Raw genomic sequence first — 24,716 nt, 5'->3', positions numbered from 1 at the left:
AAATTTAAGGCAGCAATAATCAGAAAGGAAATTATAGTAGATTAGGTTATTATTTTAGGTATTTAAGGTATTTGGGTATTATTATTTTACTTTAATGTAAATGTTGTTTTCAAAGTTTAAGTGTTTTTGTGATAATTGATCATGCTGTACTGCATTGTATGTATTTGTATTGTATTGTAATGTTTTTTTGCCTGGACCCCAGGAAGAATAGTCTCCACTACGGTGTAGACTAATGGGGATCCTTAATGAACTAAACTAAACAAAACTAAATTCATTATTGATCTAATGTTAATGTCGGTCCCAGATCGAGCAACACATACATTGTACACATAGGCCTACACAGGACACTGCCAATGTGTCCTTCAGCAAGACACTTTGCCTCCCCCACGAGGATTTTTATCATGATTGGTCTCCTCAAACATGTAGGCCTAAGTGTGAAGTAGAGTGCTGCTTTGACAGACAGCTGATTCTCTCACTATGGACGCTTGAGTGGTTCAGATCCTGCTGAGCTCCCAAAGTAAACACAATCACTGTTGAACAGACCGCCGTGAACGACTTGACGGCGAGAGGTCCTCCCATGTGATGTGACTGAGAGGCCTGACGGACTGTGCCTGTCTGATATGGCTCCTCCTGCTCCAGTAGAACGGGGCCAGACGTAACACCAGTGCAGAGGGACGGGAATAACACACATCGATACGGGGTGTTTTCTTCAAAGGTGGCACGGTGAAAAATGGCAGATCGTGCAATGCTGAAGAAAAACACATAGATGACGCGCTCAGAGTCGCCTCTTCTGCTGTGAAGGCTTCGACGTTTCTTTAGGATTAACGACACCGCAAATGAACTCCGTCAGAGCAAGTCACGTTAGCAGAAGACCCAGGCGAGTCTCGAGGCCGCGCCCGGTACAGCCGGAGAGGAACCACCAGGAAAGAGGTAGCGTTAGCCTCGTTCAGCTGGCGTTAGCGTCACGGGACCGCTTGCCAAACTGCTAGCTTTAGGGTGGAACTGTGTTGCATGCATGAACTGTTGTAAGTAACGTCATTGTGTGTGTGTGCTCGTGTGTAGTGTTTCACACACTACACACGAGCACACAAGACAACGTTAATTGGGGTAATAAAACACCTTGGAGCTAAGGTGAACAGCCGTCTTAATGGGTCTCTTTGCAGTCAGGAAACGTCGAGGCTTTATTGTTTCTCCCTAGCAATGAGGCCGCGCTTTGTTTTACCCCAAGACGGCCTTTCTATTTCTGGACCGACCTCGTGTCTTTGGTGGGTTTTGTTTTTGGCAGCTAATGTTTCATTGCTGGTGAAAATGACACGCTGTAGACCACGGTTAGCCCGGTTCACGGGTGTCATGCGCAAAGAAAAGTGGTTTCGCCAGTTGTCGTAGCATGCTAGCTAAAGCTAGCATTGGCTAACTTAGCTGTTATTATTAGGGTGTTTAGCTAGCTGTCTGCGCTCTGGCGTGTTTCTAAAAAAGCACCAGCCATCAACGTTGTGTTTGGCAACGTTGCAGTGGAAATGCGTGGATATCATGCTGGTTATTAATGTAACAACGTCTCTGTTAAGATTCAATCACATTATGTTTTCCCTTCTGCACCGCTGTGTGACAGAAGACGGCGCAATGAGAGCGAACATTGACGGCAATCTCTCAAAGTAAACACTCGCTCAGGGGGCTCTGCAATCATAGTTGCTATCTCAAAATGGGAAGCAATAATAGGAGATGTTGGATCTTACAGTTTGGATGGTAACTGGCAGCAGAGGGTTAACTCTTATTGCTTCTCACAAAGTAATTGTAAACATAAAAAAACAACTCGGGTAATAATTTGATTATTTTGCTAAAACAATATATTGGTGAACGACCTGCCATGCTCGTCTAAATATTGATGTATCTGTTGGATTTTGGTGCTTCTCCTTGCCTCAATTCATTTATCAGCCATGGCCCATGGGACCTTTCCCTCTGCCCAGATGTCCACAGTATAGCTGAGTTGTCATTTAAAGGTGACACTACATACATAAAGGATGGTGTGCTTGGTAACAGTATCTTTGTCTATTTCTTATCATACAGTCAGTGTATATTTGCTGAGACTTTGATATACACCTATGATCTTACATGTGTTTGTTTTAGTGAAACAAAGAGGGGAAACCTATTCAGTTTACAGCTACAGAGACATGTGTTTGTAGTGGTTACTGGCCGTTGTCGCCGAGGAGTCTTTTTTGAAACCAGAGCAACAAGAAGACAGAGTTTGCATCTCCCATCTGGGGTAGCGATAAACTCAGTATGCCGTGGCGAATAGCCTGGTAAATATGTCTTCTTCAGCTCAGGATCTGCGCCATGGTTGTTGTTCTGTTGAATCCCCTCTTGATGGGATCTGTAATCAATGTGTAGCAGACAGAGCAGGTAATTAAGAAATCTGCTTTTTGTGAATCACTATTTTGTGAATTACTTTTGGTAATGTGTAGTTTGTTTGGTTCAATACTTACAATTTTGTCTTTGTTACCCGTACATTGGATCATAATGTACGTCTTTTGACAATCAAAGGGCTGAAACATGCACACAAGTAAACATCCACTATTGCAAATCAAGCTATGTATTATTGTCTACACAGCAGTTATGATAGGACACAGGAAGTGAGTACGCACTGTTTATTCAGACATGGTGCTTTCTCGTGTTAGCTTAGGTATATCCAGTTGCTGCTTCACTTTTTGAACAAGCATATTTGAAATGCTCTGTCATGGAGAAGTGGTTGGCAACATGTCAAAAACATGTTTCTCTTGTATTTTCCACTGCTGACTATCATACCGTATTTCAGATTGATTTTATTCATAGGTTTAAAAGTAATGTTTCTTTTACCATGTTACGCCATTTTCAGATGAGGACGTTCCTGCAGATATGGTCGCAGAAGAATCCGGTCCAGGAGCTCAGAATAGTCCCTACCAACTTAGAAGAAAGTCTCTACCCAAGAGAACAGTGTGTTCGACAAAGACTAACATGGAGGTACGTTTACCAGGAATCCTTAAAAGATAGTGTAAAGGCCTAAAGATAATGATTTATAGTTAATGTGTAAATGTCTCTACCGACTTTCTTTTATCTACAGGGTGCTTCCACTTCAACCACAGAAAACTTTGGACACCGACCTAAGCGCCCAAGAGTTTCAGGAAAGTGTCAAGACATACCAGGTAATTAGGAACCCTTATTTGAGAGGTCAACGGCTTTGTATCTATCTCAAAGGTGAATTCATTGTGGTTTTCCAGACTGTAAAGTTGTACGTTTCACTTTCATTTTCACAATGAGATAGATGTGTATTGCATAAACTCCATTTATGTAATGTGATTTGTATTTATGTTCACACCGTGCTTCCACAACATGGCCCTTTTGGGTCTCCATTCTCTCACTAGTCCAGGCTTTTATCAATGACAATGTATGGGATACCTAGGAACAGTAGATTTGTAATGGTATCAACCTCTCAAGAGTTGAGCTCTTCTCTTTAAAAGCCTTGTTGACATGAAGTAGCACCACACGTTTAACAAAATGGAAATTATAGACTGTTATTTGTGGCGTTTGGAGTCTCATACAGTACAGCTTTTGCCAAAGAATCCTAAATAGATGTTTGTCTAGATCTCATTTGGTTCTGGCTCTCCTCTCTCATCATACATGGCTTTGTGGTGTCCAAGTAAATGGCCACACTGCCTCTTATTGTGCGCTCAGTAGTTCAATGCGATCTGTTAAAAAACCAAAACATATTTCGAAAAGCAAATAAGACTTTCTTCTACGCATGACATATTTTTGTTTCATCTTGTTCCCTTATTTTTATAGTTAAATACAAACATCAACAGAAATAGCAGCTTTTTGTTTAGTGTGTGTGTGTGTGAGATAAACAAATCGTTCCACTTCATCAATCTGATTGATAAGTGACCATTCAGGCAGAGCTTTCATTGAAATGTGATTGGATTTCAATCAGGGCCACACAAGTAAAGGCCTCCTCCATCCAGTCGTTTGTGAGGTCGTCGTGTATTTGTTCACGAATGGAAACAAGCAGCTTGAAAGAGAAATTATAATTATATGTAATACTGTAATATGTAATAATTATTGCTTTATAATTTTATAGAGGTCAAATAAAAATAAAATTTGAAAGTGTAACTTATTAAAATGTTTCTCATCATAGAATACGGTGTTCACTGTTTAATAACACACCTCTAACGTGACCAGGATGCAAGGCTTGCTGTTGATCCACTTTTAGATCGGAGGGCTGTTAAAACAATGCTCACTCTGGTGGACATCAGAATTAAGCTGTGACTGAGAGTCAAGCTACTCAAGGGTTGGCTTTTAGCTTTTAGGTCTTTTGATGGTGTTCACGTCAATATTGAATACATATTATTGGGATTGTACTTGTAGCCTTGTTAATTATATGATCGCCGAAAAGCTTTGAACAGCGCATTAGGACAAGGCTCAGGCAAGTCAGATTTGTTTATGTGTATTTGTGTTGCTTTTATGACTTGAGGGTTTAGTTTTGGTTCCTCACATCGCCGTGCTAAAAATATGCTCCTGTGGTTGCAGTTGTCTAACCGCACCAAAAAAACTTGTTATTCCATTGAAAATATTGTCTTCTAATTCTGTCCTCCTCCCAGCAGCGCCAGCAGAGCAGTATTTGCAGGAAAAGCTTCCGGACGAGGTGGTGCTAAAGATCTTCTCGTACCTGTTGGAGCAGGATTTGTGCCGTGCAGCTTGTGTGTGCAAGCGCTTCAGTGAGCTGGCCAACGACCCCATCCTCTGGTGAGTCTCGTTTCCGCTTGGTTCCATTTGAACCGGTGCGGTCTTTTTTGCCGTGCCGCTTTGTGTGCGTTTGATAAGTAGTTTAACAGCGGCTTTATGGTTTATATTTTAAATATTAAAATCATTTCACTTAGTTTGAATGTTCTGAGGACACAATAACAGCCCCATAATTGGAACTAATTTTTTATTTGATTGTGCCTTTCAAATTCAGTTCAGTTCAGTTTATTTGTATAGCCCAATTTCACAAATTACAAATTTGTCTCGGGGTGCTTTACAATCTGTACACATAGACATCCCTGCCCCAAAACCTCACATCGGACCAGGAAAAACTCCCAAATAACCCTTCAGGGGGAAAAAAAGGGAAGCAACCTTCAGGAGAGCAACAGAGGAGGATCCCTCTCCAGGATGGACAGATGCAAGAGATGTAATGTGTACAGAAGGACAGATTTAGAGTTTAAATACATTCAATGAATATGACAGAGTGTATGAATAGTTCATAGTAGGCATATTCCACGATGGAGACCTCCACGATCCATCAGGCAGATGGCGGTGGGGAAGGAGGAGTGGGCGGAGTCTCAACAGTGGGCGGAGTCTCAACAGGACAGTGGCGCAGTCAGGAGCAGGAATTCCACGACCCAGACCTCGATGATCCATCAGGCAGATAGGATCTATGCCGTCTCATAGGGTCCGATGACCCCATGAGACGTGAAGTCAAAAGGACTCCGGGGAGAAAGCAGAGTTAGTAACGTGTGATTGAGAGATGAAAATTCATCCTTAAGGAGAGAAAAGAGGAGATAGGTACTCAGTGCATCCTAAACGTCCCCCGGCAGCTATAAGCCTATAGCAGCATATCAAGGGGCTGGACCAGGTGAACCTGATTCAGCCCTAACTATAAGCTCTATCAAAGAGGAAAGTCTTAAGTCGACTCTTAAATGAGGTGACTGTGTCTGCCTCCCGGACTGAAGGTGGAAGCTGGTTCCATAAAAGAGGAGCTTGATAACTAAAGGCTCTGGCTCCCATTCTACTTTTTAAGACTCTAGGAACTACAAGTAGTCCCGCATTTAGTGAGCGTAGCTCTCTAGTGGGGCAATATGGTACTACAAGCTCCTTAAGATATGATGGTGCATCACCAATCAAGGCTTTGTAGGTTAAGAGAAGAATTTTAAAATTAGGTTTCTTAATTTGGTTTTCTCTGAGTGTAGACTGAGACAGAAATAAGAGGAGGTTGGTGTTGATTGTTGTTTTTCACCTTTTTATATTTCAGGAAGAGGCTGTACATGGAAGTGTTTGAATACACACGCCCCATGATGCACCCCGAGGCGGGGAAGTTCTACCAGATAAACCCAGAAGAGTATGAGCAGCCAAACCCGTGGAAGGAAAGCTTCCAGCAGCTGGTATGGATCCTCCTGTGGGATTACTGATCCACTGAAAGTTTGAAGGCGTGCCTGTTGTATCTTTAACAAACACATATTTCCTCTGATCCAGCTGATGTCACATTTTATTATAAAGCAGACGAGATACTTGCCGCACATTACTCTTAGAGGCAAATGCAGCCCTGAATTAAGGATTCTATGAAACTAATATCATAACTTGTAATTCATTGAAACTGACAAATAACTTTTACTAAAACCTTTTTAAAGTGCTTTGAAACCTAGTGATGTGAAAAATAAGAGATTTAAATATGTAAACTGGGAACATTAAGCGCAAGTTGCGTCTACATACAGCAAATTTGAGAATTTATCAACTTTAAAGGGCGGGGTTTAGGAGACAAGATCCACTCTGCTTTCATTTAATCTTTACATACATTTTTTTTGAGTTGCCTCCAGTGTAACTTTAAATTCCTCCTGTGTTCAGAGAGCTAATGTCATGTGAAAGGGCAACACCACAGGCCATAACGATGACATTCAGTCTGCAGAGGGATCGAGGAGAACGATGTTTTAAAGTTGTATTACATTGAGATATATTGACCTTTAGTGTTGTTTTCCGTGGACACCCTTGTGCATTTTTCTCGTGATTATTTCCCCATCTTGTCCAAAATTCAATGTCAGTGCAATTGTCTTGTTTTTCTCTCTGAATTGGTAAATCGTGAATGGTTTGGTTAGTGACTACGCATGTGAATATTGTTTACAGTATAAAGGAGCACATGTGAAGCCGGGCTTTGCAGAACACTTCTACAGTAATCCTGCCAGATACAAAGGGAGAGACAATATGTTTGTAAGTAATCTCTTTCCAGCAGTTATTTGGCTCTTGTAATGCTTCAGTCACTGACCTCAGTTTTGATGTTTTCTCCAGTACTATGACACCATCGAGGATGCTCTGGGAGGAGGTCAGGAGCCTCACTTTGATGGCTTGATATTCGTCCACTCTGGTATTTACACAGACGAGTGGATCTACATCGAGTCGCCGATCACAATGATTGGAGCCGGTATGTACATATAATAAATAAGATCCTTTTTGCATTGGTTTTGTCTCTAATCTAACCTTTTCTGATTATTTTGCAGCTCCTGGTAAAGTAGCAGAGAAAGTGATCATTGAGAATACCAGAGACTCTACATTTGTATTCATGGAAGGCTCAGAAGATGCTTACGTTGGATACATGACCATCAGGGTGAGAGGCCTTGTTCTCTTTCTTTTTTTGGGGGGGGGGGTTATATATGCTACATGTACAGTAATTTTTGTTTTATTGACGACTGTTACAGTTGTTGAGACCTTTTGTGAAATTCAGAAAAATGGGTCTGAAAGAGGTGTAAGCCACTTTCAAAGCAATATGAATCAACTTTATTATTATTATTATTATTATATAAAAACAAACTTGCCAGGAGACTGTGCGCACCTTTACGGAAACTCTGAATATAGTGACACAGATGGTGAGGTGTGAATAACATTTCACTTTATATCACATGTTACTTTTCATTTATATATTCTCTTTTTTTATAAGCTGTCAAACTAGCAGCAGTAAGCACATTTTAATTATAAAATTCAACTCTAACCAAAAATAAAAATGTTCCTGAATATTTGATCAGATTGTATTTGTCTGCAGAGGAGACACCGAACTACTGACACTCGTGGTCGTCTGGAGCAGCTGTAAAATAATCTCAAAATGGCTTTAAACTTCAGAACAGAGCAACAATCTTCTAATTTTGTGCAAAAACGCCAATTACGATTTTAGTTTTCATAAAGTGTGATGAGAATCGTTGCAGTGAACAGGATGTTATTTATTAATTCATGGTTTATTTCATAAATACTACAGTGACACTCGCGTTATGTTGCACAATTGATATTCTGTCACTGTTAGGACTGCGTAAACCGAATAAAGTACATTCCATTGACCATTTATGGTTGAATGTGAGGCTGAACCAGCTGAGCACATTTACCGGTTTATTTGGGGTTCATTAAAGTAAATTGAGCACTGGCAGCGCAAGCAAGGTTTCATATATCAGAATATTTGTTTGCCATGCGTGCAACAATTAGTGTGTATTCAGGCACTGTTTTGAAATTGAGACCCCCGGTTTGTTTCTCCTGCAGTTCAACCCTGATGATAAATCCGCCCAGCACCACAATGCACACCACTGCTTGGAGATTACAGTCAACTGCAGTCCCATCATCGACCATTGCATTATACGCAGCACGTGCACAGGTAAATGTGAGGGGTTGTGAGATGAGATCGATAAGAAGAAGAACAAATAGTGTTGCTCAGGCATTTATGCAACTCAAAAAACGGTTAGGAATCACTGCTCTACTCAATGTTTGTAAACCTCGAATCCACTACTTCTAAACACTGAATATGTTTGAGCTAACACTACGTTTGTAAATGATAGAGAAAATATAATGTTTAAAAAAATGTTTTTATATTGGTGCACTAATCCATCTCTGTCTGGCTTCTTTCAGTGGGGTCAGCTGTCTGTGTCAGTGGCCAGGGGGCTTGTCCAACAATCAAGCACTGCAACATTAGTGACTGTGAAAATGTTGGTCTCTACATCACTGACCATGCACAGGTAATGCGCACACGACCCAAGTGTTGCCACGTGTTACACCGCGACATGAAAGCATCCGTGTTGTTGTCCACTCGATAAGTGACCAGCAGCAGCGCTTATCATTCTTAATTCTCATACTTCAGCCGTTTATATGTGCGGTTAAAATCATAGCATGATAAAATAAAACACTTTGTTAAAATAACTGAAGCGTCAAAGCCTTCATCAACATTGTGTTTTGTTCAGGGGATATATGAAGACAATGAGATCTCGAACAACGCCCTGGCTGGAATCTGGGTTAAAAACCATGGCAACCCAATCATCAGACGGAATCACATCCACCATGGCCGAGACGTCGGAGTTTTTACATTCGACCACGGCATGGTAGGATCCAAAATACTGTGTTCGTGTTTGGCTTCAAAAACAGTCTGACTGCCACTGAAATGCCAGAGTTGTATGATGCTCCCATGTGTTCATATTATTTAGGTCTGATTGTACATTGGGATGCACCGATCTGATCGGCGCCGATCTATATCGGCTGATATTCCCATTATCGGTTTTGATCGGCGTTCTCAAAACGGCCGATCAAAACGGCCGATCAGGTGACGTAACATGTGCGAGAAAAACTATCAGAGACGTTTCAATCGCGGCGCACCGAAACGGAGACGATGCGCCCGGCGAGGGCCGCAGAGTGAGAGGTCCACGAGGGGATCCTCACGCACCGAGCGGCGTCCCCGTCCCCCGAGTTGAATCTCTGGGTCAACTCAGCCGACTCTCACATGTCTGCCCCTAGAGACTGATGTTGACGGTAAACGCATTCGATCGGGAGCGCGCGAGGGTTTTGATAATGTTAGCGGAAGGATTTAAGTGACAACATCCGGTTTTGCAAAGTTAGCGGAAAGAACCACGTGAAACAACATCCGTTTATCAAAATAAGATGTCGACAAATCATACACGACCATATAAAAGTAAACAATGAACTGATTTTGTATCTTTATAGATCTGAGATTTAGCTTAAATTATGCTAACATTAAAACATGTTTACTGTACCAAGGAAGAGTTTATAAAAATAAGTCAGACTTTTGTATGTTAAGAAAAGTCCTGTATATAGATTTCCCCAAGAGTTCAAGGAAATGAATGATGCAGATGTGTTCCATACATATCTGAAATCCCCTACAATAGCAATCAAACAATTTTAATGTATCAATTAGGACATTTTTCAAAGTAAAAGTCATAAATGTTTAAAGAAATCTGTAATTTCTTTAATGTTTGAGGTGCTTTATATATGTATTTCCTCATATTCCTAGGCAATAATGCTACACAATAAATAGAATGCTTCAATCGACACCGTGATCGGTGATCGGCAGATACTGATTTCAGTGATCGGTGATCGGCACCAAAAACCTGATCGGTGCATCTCTAATTGTACAGGATCAAGCTTATGTTCTTTCTTTTTGTTGCTGCTAATGCAATGAAAAGTATTAAGACAAATACCATCAAGTTGTCCTTCTCTGTTCACTTCCAGGGTTACTTTGAGAGCTGCAACATCCATAGGAACCGTATCGCCGGCTTTGAGGTGAAGGCGTACGCCAATCCAACAGTGGTTCGCTGTGAGATCCATCATGGCCAGACGGGCGGCATCTACGTGCACGAAAAGGGCCGCGGGCAGTTCATCGAAAACAAGATCTATGCAAATAACTTTGCTGGGGTGTGGATCACGTCCAACAGTGACCCTACGATAAGGTCAGTGTGGCCTGGCGGTCAAATACTAAATTGTCCATTCACAGTTTTATAGCTAAATGAGTTGCTTTGTCCGACTATAGGGGCAATGCCATTTTTAATGGCAACCAAGGTGGCGTTTATATTTTCGGTGATGGCCGAGGCCTCATTGAAGGAAATGACATCTACGGTAACGCCCTGGCGGGTATCCAGATCCGGACGAACAGCTGCCCTATTGTCCGACACAACAAGATCCACGATGGCCAGCACGGCGGCATATATGTGGTAAATATCAACCCACGGGGTCCCAATGCTTGTTTGGGACTGTTTTCACTTCCTCGTGCTACAGTTGGGAAACACAGCAGCGATGTCGGGGTGTTTTGTGTCCCACAGCACGAAAAAGGACAAGGCGTCATCGAGGAGAACGAGGTGTACAGCAACACGCTGGCCGGCGTGTGGGTGACGACGGGCAGCACGCCCGTACTGAGGAGGAACCGGATACACAGCGGGAAGCAGGTACGACTACAGGCTCGTTAACTGATGAGACGGGAATGTAACGGGACAAACTGCCACACACCGCCAGGACCAGATTACTTTTCTATCATTTTAAAGAATCGGTTGTGATCTGATGCTGGTAGCTCCGTCATGTTGAAACAAAATCATAACATTCATTAGTAGACCATGAATGAATGAGAGCTAATTCATATTTTCACTGTTATTTCAACAGGTCGGGGTCTACTTCTATGACAATGGCCATGGCGTGCTGGAAGACAATGATATCTACAATCACATGTATTCTGGAGTTCAAATTAGGTTTGTGAAGACTGAAGTTTGGATAAAATCATAATAATAAATGTTGTTGGTTTGGTTTAGTGGGGGATCAACTGTCCCTTGTGTGCTCTTGTGACAGGACCGGCAGCAATCCCAAGATCAGGCGGAACAAGATCTGGGGCGGCCAGAATGGAGGCATCTTGGTTTACAACTCTGGTGAGAAAGTCTTTTCTGTTAGTTATTTTTCCCACAACTGTTATTCCCTGTTGCCCCAATAATGAAACCTGAATTTTTTGTTTTTTTTAAGGTTTGGGCTTCATTGAGGACAATGAGATCTTTGACAATGCGATGGCCGGAGTGTGGATCAAGACGGACAGCAACCCCACCCTACGGAGGAACAAGATCCATGACGGGCGAGACGGTGGGATTTGTATATTCAACGGAGGACGAGGTAACTCAATTTATTTTATGAATATGAGGGGGTACTCATCAGTCTGCCGTCTTCTTGCCAACATAAAAAAACATAACATTTGGTGTTTCTCTGGGAAACGATTTGTGTGACGAACTAAATTTACACTCGCTCTTAGACAGGCGGCCCTTTCAGCTCGAGAACTTTAAATGAAAGAAGCTTTCCGGAGTTCAGTTGGCAAGAGAGTCAATGAATGTGTTTAATCGACTGAAATTAAGCCTTGAAGTGTGCAATAGATTTTCAGAATAATTGCAAACCATGTCAGTCCCGCACTTGGCATCTCAAAGACATGCCCGGTTACATTTTCTCATCGGGGGTCTGTGGCTCTGACGGCCCTGTTTCGTTTTCAGGCTTGTTGGAGGAAAACGACATCTTCAGAAACGCCCAAGCAGGAGTCCTAATTAGCACCAACAGCCACCCCGTCCTGCGCAAAAACAGGATATTTGACGGCTTCGCAGCAGGTGAGACACACCTGCACTCAGTGTGACATCCGTCATCGCGTAAACGTCCTTGACGAGCCGTTGTTAATGAGGTACAGTGAGCCTCGCTAACAGGAACTAGGAGCTCTGTACGATGACCTGCGTTTTTCTTCTTCTCCCTTCTAGGTATTGAGATCACCAATCATGCCACTGCGACCCTGGAGGGCAATCAGATCTTCAACAATCGCTTTGGCGGATTGTTTCTTGCATCTGGGGTCAATGTTACGATGAAAGGTATCTGTGTCACACAGACTGTGACACGCTTTCTTGACCAACGCTTAATTGGATTTAAAAAGACCAACCTGTACCAATTCCTGTCTGCTTTCTTTCTTCCAGATAATAAAATAATGAACAATCAGGATGCTATTGAAAAGGCTGTGAGCAGAGGTCAGTGCCTGTACAAGATTTCAAGTTACACCAGCTACCCAATGCACGATTTTTACAGGTAATTTATGTTCATACTCGCAATCAAGGTGACTCCTGGTCAACTGTTTGCCTGGTTTGTGATCGTTAACAAACGCGACCTGGGTTCCCCACAGGTGTCACACCTGTAACACAACAGACCGCAACGCCATCTGTGTGAACTGCATCAAGAAGTGTCACCAAGGACACGACGTGGAGTTCATCAGGCACGATAGGTCAGTCTCATTGAGCCACATGACCAATAAGCAATGTTCGGACCAACTAAGTGACCAACACACTCCCATTCACACCTGCATGTGTGTGTTAAGGGAATGTTAGACATATATCAAGCTTGTAAACAAATCAATCTTAATAGAGTTTAACTAACATGATCGTTTCTCCTCTCGCAGATTCTTCTGTGACTGTGGTGCGGGGACGCTTTCAAATCCCTGCACGTTAGCTGGAGAGCCGACCCACGACACAGACACACTGTACGACTCCGCTCCTCCGATCGAGTCCAATACGCTGCAGCACAACTGAGCTCGAGAGCCGAGCTCCTCTTCCTCAGTGGACACGAGACACTTTCAGTTGTGCAGCGGGGGGGGGGGGGAGAGATCCAAACGAACACTCGGAGCATATTCATTGACTTAGGAAAAAAAGACTTGGACATGAATCTGCTTTACGGAGACATTTAAGAAGAAGAAAAGAAAGTCTCTATTATGGATGCCCTGCTTTTTCTTCAATTATTTGACTTGGAAAAACAAAACAAAAGATGACATCGTTGGAGAGCAGCTGACTGGGTTTGTGGGTGTGGACAAAACGCCACAGAGGCTCGCCTGCTTTTAGGAAGCAGAAGAACACAAGACTGCAGTCGTGTACAGACACACCTTTTCTCCCAAGGAGGCGAAACGGCTCCGAATACAACAATGCTTCCATCACTGGGCAACCGACGTGCTCGTATGAAATGTACGGGAAAAATGACCTAGCACTTCAGCTTTTTGTTTTCCTCAAGACTGTTGAGATTTGATTTTTAATGCTTTTTGTGTCGTTATGTCTTTTCATGCAAACATCTTATTGTACTTGAATGTTTTTATTTTATTGTGTTCATTTTTTGGGGGCTTACTTACCCCTAGAATAGCTGTAATTATACATGTCGCAGTATCTCGCTTCTTTCTGTGAAAGAGGAAAACACTAAACGTTTTCTCCAGCATTGTTGACTATTTACTTTTGCAATACCGAACAATAGATGCTGTGTGCTTTCACCAGACTTGTATATATTCTTTGGTTTGGAGTAGCAACATTAATGTTTGTCTCTGTATGGGAGGGGACTTGTTTCCTGTACTTTTACATAATCTATGCATATTCTATGTTTATTCTGTTTGTATTGGCGTGTCACAAAACGACTAACAGGAAGAGATGTGGGCCGAAGCGAAGCAGCTTTAGGCAGATGACCTCATAGTATTTTTATTAAGATAGCCTTTTTTCTCTGCAAATAAGGAATTATAATGCATCCGTTAACACTTGGATGGTTGTAACGTCTGTGGTACATTGCCTCACTGGTATCGATTTCAATCAAGTAGATTATAAAATCTATATACACCGTAACCCGTGTGGTTTTATTTTCCTTAATAAAAGGCACAAATGCTGCTTCTTGGTCTGTTAAGATACAATTTATTTTTCCGATGTAATTTCAATTATGCCCGAGAAACGGAGACAAGTCTTGTGAAAGCACAGCTAATTGATGTTTTCCCATGTTTGCCAATGTTGCTGGAGAATATAAACTGAGGCAAGTATGAGGTTTCATGCCCCCCCCTCCCCCATTCATGTGTACTGGTGATTGTGGGTTCTCATACAGACTGAAATGTATGCATGTATCATAACATCTAGACTTAATATATTGTGAAGTATTCAATAACCGTTATGTAGGCGCTAGCGTGAATTAAAAGGGTTTAATTTCCTAGATGAAACGTTGTCTTTTTTAAAAATAAACTTTTATTAGATCATTACAGTAGTGTTTTTTCAAGGGGTGAGAAAACAAACATTGAGCTAGAACAAAGCCGGTTGTGGAACTACATGGCATTGAGCATGTGAGCGAGTGGAGAGAAGCGCCCGTCTCCCAGTGCGGCGTCCTCGGCGAACTGGCACAGCTTCCTGCGAGACGAGGAGGAAGAGGTCAGAACCAAGCGTCGGCATTTATCAGGACCCAGTCCAGATCCTTGCTGTGGGACAGTATGCAGTAACACGAGGTGCAGTAGCGACGGGATACTTTGACCCCAAATACCAACACGTACTTGAAGAGCCTGAGGCTGACGGTGCTCTTCTCAAACTCTTTGGCCTTCCTGTGTCCCGATTGGATGACCACCTCTGGCAGGCTGGCGAGTCGAGCGGCGTTGAACCCGTAACTCTTTGGACACGCACCGGTGATGAACTTGTAGAGGAATGTGATGGTCTCCTGACTCGGATCCTCACATTCGTTCTCCACCATGCACGCCTGGAAGAGAAAGGACACGGCTCAGACTCCACACTGTGATCTTTGAGACACTGATGATAACGGAGGAGTTATTTCAGTTTGAACCAACAACTTATTTGTATGACATAATATACCTAATTTAGGCTTTAGGCTGTATAATTATATTCCAAAGGTTTAACAATCAAAAAATAGATAATGTACATAACTGAATATCGACGGAGGGACATAACCGCTAAGAATGCTTCCAACAACAATGTGGGCCCAGGATGCATTGTTCAAATACAATTCTGAAATTATTTATAAATGATTATTTTATAACAAACGCTATTTTCATTTGGCCTGTGCGCCGCATGGTGCGAGTCTCACCATGTGGCCCAACCGCACGGCGGGGTTGTCGGCGTACTCCTCCACCAGCGAGTGGTAGTGTGTGGAGAAGAGGGTGCGGCAGCAGATCTTCTCGGCGAGCTCCATCACGACCGCGCTGGCTATCGCCGTGCCGTCGTACGTGGCCGTGCCCCTCCCTAAGAACAGTTCACAGCTGAATGGTTGCGCTGCGGGAAAAAACCACACGCAACGGGAACCGAGGAGACGGCCCAGAACCGCCCCGTTATTACGAAGAAGACAAACCCAATTCATCCAGGAGCACAAGCGAGTGTTTGGTGGCGTGGTGCAGGATGCTGGCGGTCTCGCTCAGCTCCACAAAGAAGGTACTCTCTCCTAAAGAAGACAGGGATGATGCCCGTTTAGAGGTGACCGCTGTCGTCGCCGCCGCTCTAACTGAGTTGCGTCACAGCGGTTGACGATGTTACCGGCCATGATGCGGTCGGAGGCTCCCAGCCGAGTGAAGACCCGGTCCACCGGAGTGAAGCGCAGCCTCTCGGCGGGAACGTAGCAGCCCAGCTGGGCGAGGATGATGACGAGTCCACACTGAGCAGAAGGAGCAGCACAGTATCTTAGTGTGGGCCGGAAGGACATTTCAGATTCTACCACTTCCACCCGTTACGGTTTGGAGTTCCACACACAACTAAATAATATTCGTCATATCGGTTAGTACAGGGGTCAGGAACCTTTTTGACTGGGTGAGCCATAAAAGCCAAATATATTTCATTGAGAGCCATATCGTATTTTTAACGTATAATTTTAATGCGACTTCTGGTGCTGCATGATGCTAGGGGGGGGGGGGGGGGGGTGCAGGTGACTTTCTTTGTTCCGCCCCGATGCGCGCGCACACGCCGGCATCCGAGAGACGGAGAGCCGAGAAGTGTTAACGCGACACGTAGAGACAGTGACATGCTGTAGAGACGATCAATAACAGACGTTTAGTTTAATAGAAGAACAAAGACGTGCTCTTTAAGAAAAGGGACCTGACATTACTTCTGCTGTAATCTGGCGCGATAGATATATATATTTTTTTCTCAACTCAAAATTGTCTGGGAGCCATATGCCGTCACCGGAGCAGCCATAGGTTCCCGACCGCTGGGTTAGGACATGCGTCTGCTTTACTTGTCTCATGAGAGTGGACTTCCCGCCCATGTTTGGCCCCGTGACGAGGACACAGGAGGCGCGCTCTTTTCCCTCAGCGGTTTCACCGCCGCCGGGGCAGCCGATGGAGATGTCGTTGGGGATGAAGTCGTCGCCGAAAAAGGTCTTGGTGACACAGGGGTGGCGGGATCCAGCGAGGTCGAGGAAGGTCAATGCCTCGCCGTCACCCTCGGGGAGCACCACCTGGGGCCTGGCCATCGGCCCGTCTCCACCCTGACTGTAGCGCGACAAGGCCAGCAGCACATCTGCAAACAATTGACAATTCATTAGTAAGAGAAGGAGGAGGAGGCGTCAAGTGCTGAAGCATCATGACACGGATCAGCTCTGCTCATAAAACTATGGAAATGAAACCAAACAGAACCCGTGGCTAAGCAACGGTTCAGTGGGAGGAAACAAACATTATATTAGCACGATATCTCACAGCCCCAGAGATCAGCAATAAGCTATGCAATCATCTCCCCGTCTGACCAGAAGGGCGAAGAACAAACTAATTGGTGCTGAATTTGCCAAATTAAATAATGGAGTCGTTACTCAACGATTGCAAGATTTCTAACGAGCACTCAGGACCGGCGCAACATTAGCAGTTTAGCACACATTATGGAGGCTCGTCGGGAACATCGCCAGGAAACTTATTCAGAGCAGACTCCTGCTCTGCAAACTCGTTTCCAAAACCCCCAGACATATATATATATACACACAGTATATATATATATATATACACATATATACAGTATTATATATATATACACATATATATACATACAGTATTATATATATATATATATACACAGTATTATATATATATACACAGTATTAAATATATATATATATATATACACACACAGTATTATATATATATATATACACACAGTATTATATATATATATATATTTTTTTTCTTTCCCCTGAGAAACATATTGTTTGGGACAAGACAAATAATACTTTGTGTTTTTTACTGCTGTAATTTAAATGCATCACTTGAAACATTTGATTTATCCATGCAAAGAAAGTTGATTAACAATAATACAAAAGACAATGTAGTCACCGATCACGGCCATGCACTCCACGGCGGTCTTCCAGTCTTTATAGTTCTTGTCAAAGTTGTAGAAGAGCGTCCTCATGCAGTCCTTCAGGGCGGCGTCCCTCGTCTCCTCGTAGCCCTGCAGCTCGGAGAACAGCCGCTCCGTCTCCTTGGTGACGTAGCGCCTGTAGCCTTTCTTTGTCGACTTCACCTCGTACTCCTCGGGAATGTTCCTCTCCGAGATGCCGTTGGGCACCTCCATCTGGTAGCGGTTCCGCCCAGTTCCCCAATACGACATGGTTTTACAGCCGAGTCTCTTCTTCTGTCTGTCCAGGTAATCCCGCAGCTGCCGGTCACAGTCCTCGACTGAGGCCAGGGCCTGGTCGAAGTCCGGGTCAAAGCCACCTTTAGGGGTGATGACCCCAGTGGCGCGGGCTTTCTGGTGGTCGAAGGCCGTATCCCACCGGCGGAGTTCAGCGGAGAGGTCGGGAAAGAGGCCGTCCTCTTCGCTTCTCAGACCGCCGACTTGACGGAGCAGCGCGGAACGAGACTCGCCCGACACCGGCGCGAGGGCCGCGACGATCTCCTGCATTGTTTTGAAACCTTCCAGAGTGGAGAGGAAGTCGGCGATCTTGCGCTTGCTGTAGGTGACCTCCTCGTAAAGCACCGCTCGGCTGTCGGGGTGGTCCTGGCCCTTCAGAGGGGTGCCGATGCTGTGGATTTTACTCAGGAGACGCTCCAGGTCCGGGAGCTTCTTCAGCAGGTCGGAGACCTCGGCCGCCTGAGCCGGAGCGCCGATCAGCTCTTCCACGGCGTCCAGCCTGTCCTCGACGGAGGTGGGGTTACACAGAGGAGCACAGAGCCACTGCTTCAGGAGCCTCTTGCCAAACGGGGTCGAGCAGGTGTCCAAGCGCTCCAGCAGCGTCCCTTCCGTTCCTCCCGTCGCGTTCTGAAAGATTTCCAAGTTGGCCAGAGTCACGCCGTCGAGCACCATCCGCTGACGAGTCCGGGCAAAGAAGCCGGCGGCTCCAGAAGCGTTCTCCAGCTCCACATCCACGGGGACGTAGTCCTCGAAGTTGGCCAAAGAGAGCAGCTCTTGGTCCACCAGACATTTCTTCAGGTAGGAAATGCACCCCCCCAGTGCCGACAGTCCCAGCTCACAGCCCTCTCTCGGGCTGAGGCCCAGGGAGTCGCTCTCAGAGGTCATCGCTTTCAGAAGAGCAGGAAGAAAGTGGGTCCCCGCCTCCTGGTCCGGGCCGGCAGCCTCCCGAAAGTAATCTTCTTCTGAAAGGGTTTTTAGGGTCTTCTGGGCATCCCAGAACTGGGTGCCCGCACTAAGTCCTTCCTGCAGAGCAGAGGACAGAGAAGACTTGAGTATTTTGCGCGTTTCAACGGACGGGTTCCCCTTCTCAAAGAGCACCTCGGCCGGGGCAAAGTGTGCGATCAGGGTGCGCAGGCGCGAGCCGTGGCGGTCATCGGGGAACTGGCCGACGTGAAAACAGCCCACAGAGGTGTCGACGAAGCAGACTCCGTAGCTGCGGCAACACCCCGAGCTCTCCTCTTCAGCCTTCTCCTTTAAACTCAGCAGGAACTTGCTCTGGCTCTCGGCCGGAGCCCCGTCCAACACGCTGTAGGTCTGGGTGCCGCGAGTGATGATGCGGCACACTTCTCTTCTCACCACGCGGTCAAACTTGGTGGGCCTGGCCATGCTCTTACAGCGGGCCTCCATCATCTCGGGCGTCTCCGTCTGCTCCACGCGAGCCACCTTGTAGCCTTTCTGCACCAGGCCGTCCGAGAAGCGGCCGAAGCCGATCTCTGGGAAGCCCGAGTGGGCCCAGCTCCCCTTCATGAAGGTCAGCCCCAGCTCGTTGACGCCGACCACGGCGTCCATGTGGTAGAGTTCATAAAACTTCCCCACCTTGTAGAAAATGACGGTGTCAAACATCTGAGATTTGAGCTGCCACCACCGGCGCATACCGGGACTGCTTCGGTTGAGGAAGTCCTCTGGCACGTACAGGGTGGCGGCGTCGTAGTCGGCCTCCGTCTGGCGCCGCCTGTGGCCGTCCTTTCTCCTCGCACCCTGCAACCACTCCAGCTTCTCGTGGTCCCAGACTGTGACGCCTCCGCCGGTGCCGGACCCGTTTGCCTGGCTCTCGAAGTTGTCGGGGGCAGAGAAGGCCGACAGGCGCGACTTTGTGTCGCCCGCGAGAAGCGCCGGAGCTCGCCTTGGGGCGCCGGGCGCCGTCGGTTTCGCAGAGGCGGGCTTCTCTGCCGGACGTTTGCGCTTCACGGGCTTGACGGGGCTTTCTGCTTCCGACTCACGTGTGCTCTCTTCATCAGTGCTCATTGCTACTGGTGCTGCCTCCTCCTCTTCCTCACTGCTGTACGCAGCCTGTCCCGGGTTGAATTCCTTATCTGATCCATCGCTGTCGGAAGCGACAATTATGCGGCGGCGCTTGGCCTCATTTCCCTTTTCTGTTGAAGCGCGCGATGAACGCAGGCTGACTTTGGACGACTTCACTTTCTCCTGTTTCTGTTCTTCCTCATCACTATCCTCTTCATCAGTAACTGTTGACTTGTCAAGCTAAAACAAACAAAAAGGAGGTTAAATTAAATGCATTACACTGACGTATTACACGTAGTAAATACACTTTTATGTCCATACGACTGACATAAACATCAATTATCACAAAGTCACCTCCATGTCTTCCTCCTCCTCATCATCATCATCATCAGACGGCTCCATGCAGACAGGCATCTTTAATCTTTTTTCAGGACTGTCAAACATAACTCCATCAGCAAGCGCCATAGCACGACGGACTGCAGGTTTGCCGCTGAAGAACACCCCTCCTGTTTTAGCGTCACTGCTGTCAGAGCCTGCAAAACCGTATATATACAGTATACATTTATACACACACACACTATATATATACACATACACACACACAGAGATACACACATGTGTGTATATATACAGACACATGTGTATGTATATACACACATACACATATATATATATAGTTAATACTGTCAGGTGAGGAGAAAGCCCATCTTAGTTAATGTTAAGATTATAATTATAATGAATTAGGGATTCATTGAAGCAAACCTTGGTAGTCTCTGATGTATTTGGTGCTGACCCATCCTCTCGTAGGGGGTTCATCAAAGAAATGGACATGAATGCGCTGTTTCCGATCATTGCCCCTCATCTGCTGTCCAGTCAGAGGTTGGGGTACTACCAGGCACGGCCACCAGGGGTGTCCCTCCAGTTTTGCCCACACAGGGGCACCAGCAGTGAATGGGCATGTGCTGCTGCTGAAAGAAGGAAAAGTTATTCAAATATATTGGTTGAGACCAATATGGGCACATCACATCCAACCAAACGAGTCAACCCACGTGTAGATTTAACAGCTCTTATTAATTAATCGATTGCTCGATTACGGTACAATCGAGCTCTAAGGGAAGTATGTGTCAAACTGTCGGAACATTGCAGCTGTGTTCAACAACCGCCCATACAACTGCTCATCATATTCACTTCTACCAGAAAATGTTAGCTACTGCCCTTTGAATATGTTGATTTATAACTAAAAAAAGGGGAGACTATGCAAGGGAATTTATGTAGGAATAAGTGATAAACTACATAAATGTAAACTCCACAATTGAACTTAAAAGGTAACACATACATAAATATCTGTACGTGTATATGGGAACCCTCAAAGAGCAGGTAGGCTTGACCTCAAAGTTATTATGTGTGTGCAGTCCTTTACCCTAAACCAGTGACCACCCCCATGATCTCGCGTGACTTCAGACCGTCCACACGAGAGATGCTGATTGGTTCGTTTCATCTCTGTGTGCTACGCCGTGAAACTGGAGACACTCGCACAGGTGTAACCCCCTCGTGGGAGCAGTCTGTAGGACTTCGAAATAAAGTGTAAACTTCACATATCATTGAGGACATGACCAAATGAAAATGATACGAGGTTAAAGCCGACTCTATCAACCAAACGCATCTTTCGGGGGCCATGCAGGGGGTGGACACTCCTTATCGGAGAGAGGGGGGGGGGGGGGGCACAGTGAACAACGTGTCTCCAGTAATTAGACCGCTCCACATCGTTGTTATCCTCACGGCTAACTCACCGTTGCTCGGCTGCCGGGGCCTTGTCGCCAAACAATGTGCTGAATCCCCCCTTTGAAGACTTCCCGTTACTTGTCGGCTTCCCCTTGCTGGTCTTGGCTGGTTTTTGCGGTGTCCGTTTCGCCTCCTCTTTCGGAGAGGAGCTGGACTTCCTCACGGAGGAAGGCAGGTCCGCCTCCGCCGGCGAGGGACTCGGCTTCGGCTTTGACTTGGAGACTGGGGGCGGAGATTTGGTGAAAAAATTGAAAATGGAGCTTTGTTTCGACATTTTGTGCGAGTTTACCACCGGTTGTCGCTGTATTGACGAGTATACAACCCGAACGGCTCCTCCATGCGTCACCTAGCGAGACAGCAGCGAGTGTGTCCAGTTCGCGGGAAAAGATACACGGGTGTTGTGGGCGTGGACACGAGTCTCCACCAATGACAAGCGAGTACGGTGTAAGATGGAAGTGGTGTTGACAGCACGTGACTTCCGGCTTGGCGTTCAGGGCGGGGGACTTTTTTCATCCTCTCCCCCAAAACTTTATTTTCAATACATACACACAACATGCAGGTTATAACTTGTGCGTCTTTACACGCAATTGTTACATTTTCATAAACTCGTCTCTTTTGCTTCACACTCAATCTATCTGGATGTTCTTTTTACTCGTAATGAATATACACAATTTGACCTGGGTTATCAGTCGCTCTTAATTAAACTATTACAACCACATATGCAAAAGAAAACAAACCTTCATGATGTAGCCTACAAGCGAATGCATGGTGTAAATATATAACATAGAGGTGGGAGGGTTTGACACCCTTTTCAAACCACGTTGTTCGGCCACAAATGAAAGCCAAAGTCATGAATTAGGAATAAAACATGCATTCATGTTGGCAGAGGAAAATGCTGTATTAAAATGGAAACAGAAAACTTCCTTCGCCGCTCCACTTGTTTGTGTTTATTATGACTATCAGAGCCATAAATAGAGGAAGCAAAAACATATGCAAAACTACAGGAAGCCTATACATATCCATCACACGATAGAGAGCTCATTGAGAATGACCTCATGCTGACTTGACATTATTTATTGTGGGGGGGATTTTATATATATATATATATAAGCAACATTGGCTCTGTAATCTGTGCTGGTCTTTTACCACCAGCAGAGTGCAGCAGAATAGTGGAAGCTTCATGAGCTGTTATGTGCCACACATTTGAGCCACATGCGTTCACTCCAAACTATTTCCAATTATAATAGCTAATACATGTTGATTTGGCCATTTTGTTTAACATACTACTGGTACACAGTTTTATGAATAGGAATAAAAGGACCAGTAGGCAAGCATCAGAGCACGAGTCATCATTGAATATGCAGTGGTCTTGTTTCAGCTAAAACATGACAGCGCGCCTGGCAATGTTCTTCTCTGCTGAGTTGGACCAACAAAAATGTTACTGGAGTATATAAATCCTGTTATAAACACTGAAAAACGGTGTCCGTACATCTTTAAAACAACCAAACATCCACCTCCACAAAGTATGACTTTTGGCCCTATGGTGTGTGGGTGACAGAAAAGCATCTAATTAAGACAGCATTGTAAAACCGTACGAAGCATTTGTTATGAGGATCTTTTTATTTCAGTTATTCAGTCTACATTCAGCTTTACTAATAATCAACATGAACTAGGTTATCATGGCCTCATTAACTTCTAAATGGTACACATTTTGATGATAAATGCATGTATACATAAAATAAATATGTATGTACTATAAACAGAGTATCTCTGACGAGAATCATCCAGTTAGATATGTTTGAAGTACATATTAAATATATTTTACACTGGGGGAAATATAGGAATTCACCATCTCTTTAGTTCGTAACTTTCATTAGCTCTCGATGAGGCAGCAGTCTGCTGAAGAGCAGATAATTAAGGACGCCATAGCAAACAACCTAACAACTCATCCTGTCTTAACTACCAAGAAAATAACCCGGAAACCAGTGCAACACCTTAACAATCACGTAGCAACACCTCAGCTGTAACACTAAAGATGTTGGCAACCACTGTTAGCTCAGGCAGAAACGCGGATAAACAGCAGACTTTGTGACAGGTCATAGTGTGTAAAGCACTGAAGTATGTCATAACAGTGAGCCATGCTAGTGTGACAGCATGCATCATGGGCTCAATGGAAAACACTCAACCGCCTTAGAACAAGAACGGGACGATCCAAAGATGCTCTGGTCAGATGGGGCTACAAGACTGGCCCAACCACCTGTGAATTCAATTCAATTCAATTCAGTTTATTTGTATAGCCCAATTTCACAAATTACAAATTTGTCTCGGAGTGCTTTACAATCTGTACACATAGACATCCCTGCCCCAAAACCTCACATCGGACCAGGAAAAACTCCCAAATAACCCTTCAGGGGGAAAAAAAGGGAAGAAACCTGGAGGAGAGCAACAGAGGAGGATCCCTCTCCAGGATGGACAGATGCAATAGATGTAATGTGTACAGAAGGACAGATTTAGAGTTAAAATACATTCAATGAATATGACAGAGTGTATGAATAGTTCATAGTAGGCATATTCCACGATGGAGACCTCCACGATCCATCAGGCAGATGGCGGTGGGGAGGAGGAGTGGGCGGAGTCTCAACAGTGGGCGGAGTCTCAACAGGACAGTGGCGTAGTCATGAGCAGGAATTCCACGACCCAGACGATCCATCAGGCAGATAGGATCTATGCCGTCTCATAGGGTCCGATGACCCCATGAGACGTGAAGTCAAAAGGACTCCGGGGAGAAAGCAGAGTTAGTAAGGTGTGATTGAGAGATGAAAATTCATCCTTAAGGAGAGAAAAAAGAGGAGATAGGTACTCAGTGCATCCTAAAACGTCCCCCGGCAGCTATAAGCCTATAGCAGCATATCAAGGGGCTGGACCAGGTGAACCTGATTCAGCCCTAACTATAAGCTCTGTCAAAGAGGAAAGTCT

General features: G+C 44.9%; 2 protein-coding genes across 7 annotated transcripts; one reads left to right on the top strand and one right to left on the bottom strand.

Moving 5' to 3' along the window:
• Positions 1-659: 659 nt before the first annotated feature.
• Positions 660-14,585, top strand: fbxo11a (F-box protein 11a). 5 transcript variants are annotated; one of them, XR_008834206.1, is made up of 22 exons: positions 660-930; positions 2,870-2,994; positions 3,095-3,176; positions 4,626-4,770; positions 6,035-6,164; positions 6,901-6,984; positions 7,063-7,195; positions 7,272-7,378; positions 8,296-8,407; positions 8,659-8,765; positions 8,988-9,125; positions 10,267-10,484; positions 10,565-10,745; positions 10,854-10,976; positions 11,188-11,273; positions 11,371-11,447; positions 11,539-11,682; positions 12,051-12,161; positions 12,306-12,413; positions 12,516-12,566; positions 12,719-12,817; positions 12,992-13,081. XR_008834206.1 is itself a non-coding variant. In XM_056435106.1 (22 exons), the coding sequence occupies exons 1-22, from the start codon at positions 837-839 to the stop codon at positions 13,119-13,121; spliced, it is 2,640 nt and encodes an 879-aa protein (XP_056291081.1). In that variant the 5' UTR covers positions 661-836; the 3' UTR covers positions 13,122-14,585. The 5 variants fall into 5 exon arrangements, 4 of the variants coding, with proteins under 4 accessions (XP_056291081.1, XP_056291083.1, XP_056291082.1 ...); XM_056435106.1 differs by having other exon boundaries at positions 661-930; positions 4,629-4,770; positions 12,516-12,624; positions 12,992-14,585; XM_056435107.1 differs by having other exon boundaries at positions 662-877; positions 12,516-12,624; positions 12,992-14,585.
• On the bottom strand, positions 14,516-22,131 carry msh6 (mutS homolog 6 (E. coli)). Of its 2 annotated transcripts, none has more exons than XM_056435103.1 (10): positions 21,749-22,131; positions 20,721-20,926; positions 20,313-20,491; positions 17,639-20,198; positions 16,555-16,838; positions 15,861-15,978; positions 15,679-15,768; positions 15,418-15,572; positions 14,873-15,072; positions 14,516-14,732 (listed from the first exon to the last, which is right to left on the bottom strand). In XM_056435103.1, exons 1-10 carry the CDS (start codon positions 22,012-22,014, stop codon positions 14,651-14,653), a joined length of 4,140 nt encoding a protein of 1,379 aa, XP_056291078.1. In that variant the 5' UTR covers positions 22,015-22,131; the 3' UTR covers positions 14,516-14,650. The 2 variants fall into 2 exon arrangements, with proteins under 2 accessions (XP_056291078.1, XP_056291079.1); XM_056435104.1 differs by having other exon boundaries at positions 20,721-20,923.
• Positions 22,132-24,716: the final 2,585 nt, after the last annotated feature.

Source organism: Pseudoliparis swirei, chromosome 17 (assembly GCF_029220125.1).
Source record: "Pseudoliparis swirei isolate HS2019 ecotype Mariana Trench chromosome 17, NWPU_hadal_v1, whole genome shotgun sequence".
Classification (NCBI taxonomy): domain Eukaryota; kingdom Metazoa; phylum Chordata; class Actinopteri; order Perciformes; family Liparidae; genus Pseudoliparis; species Pseudoliparis swirei.
This window is presented reverse-complemented; position numbering and strand designations above follow the sequence as displayed.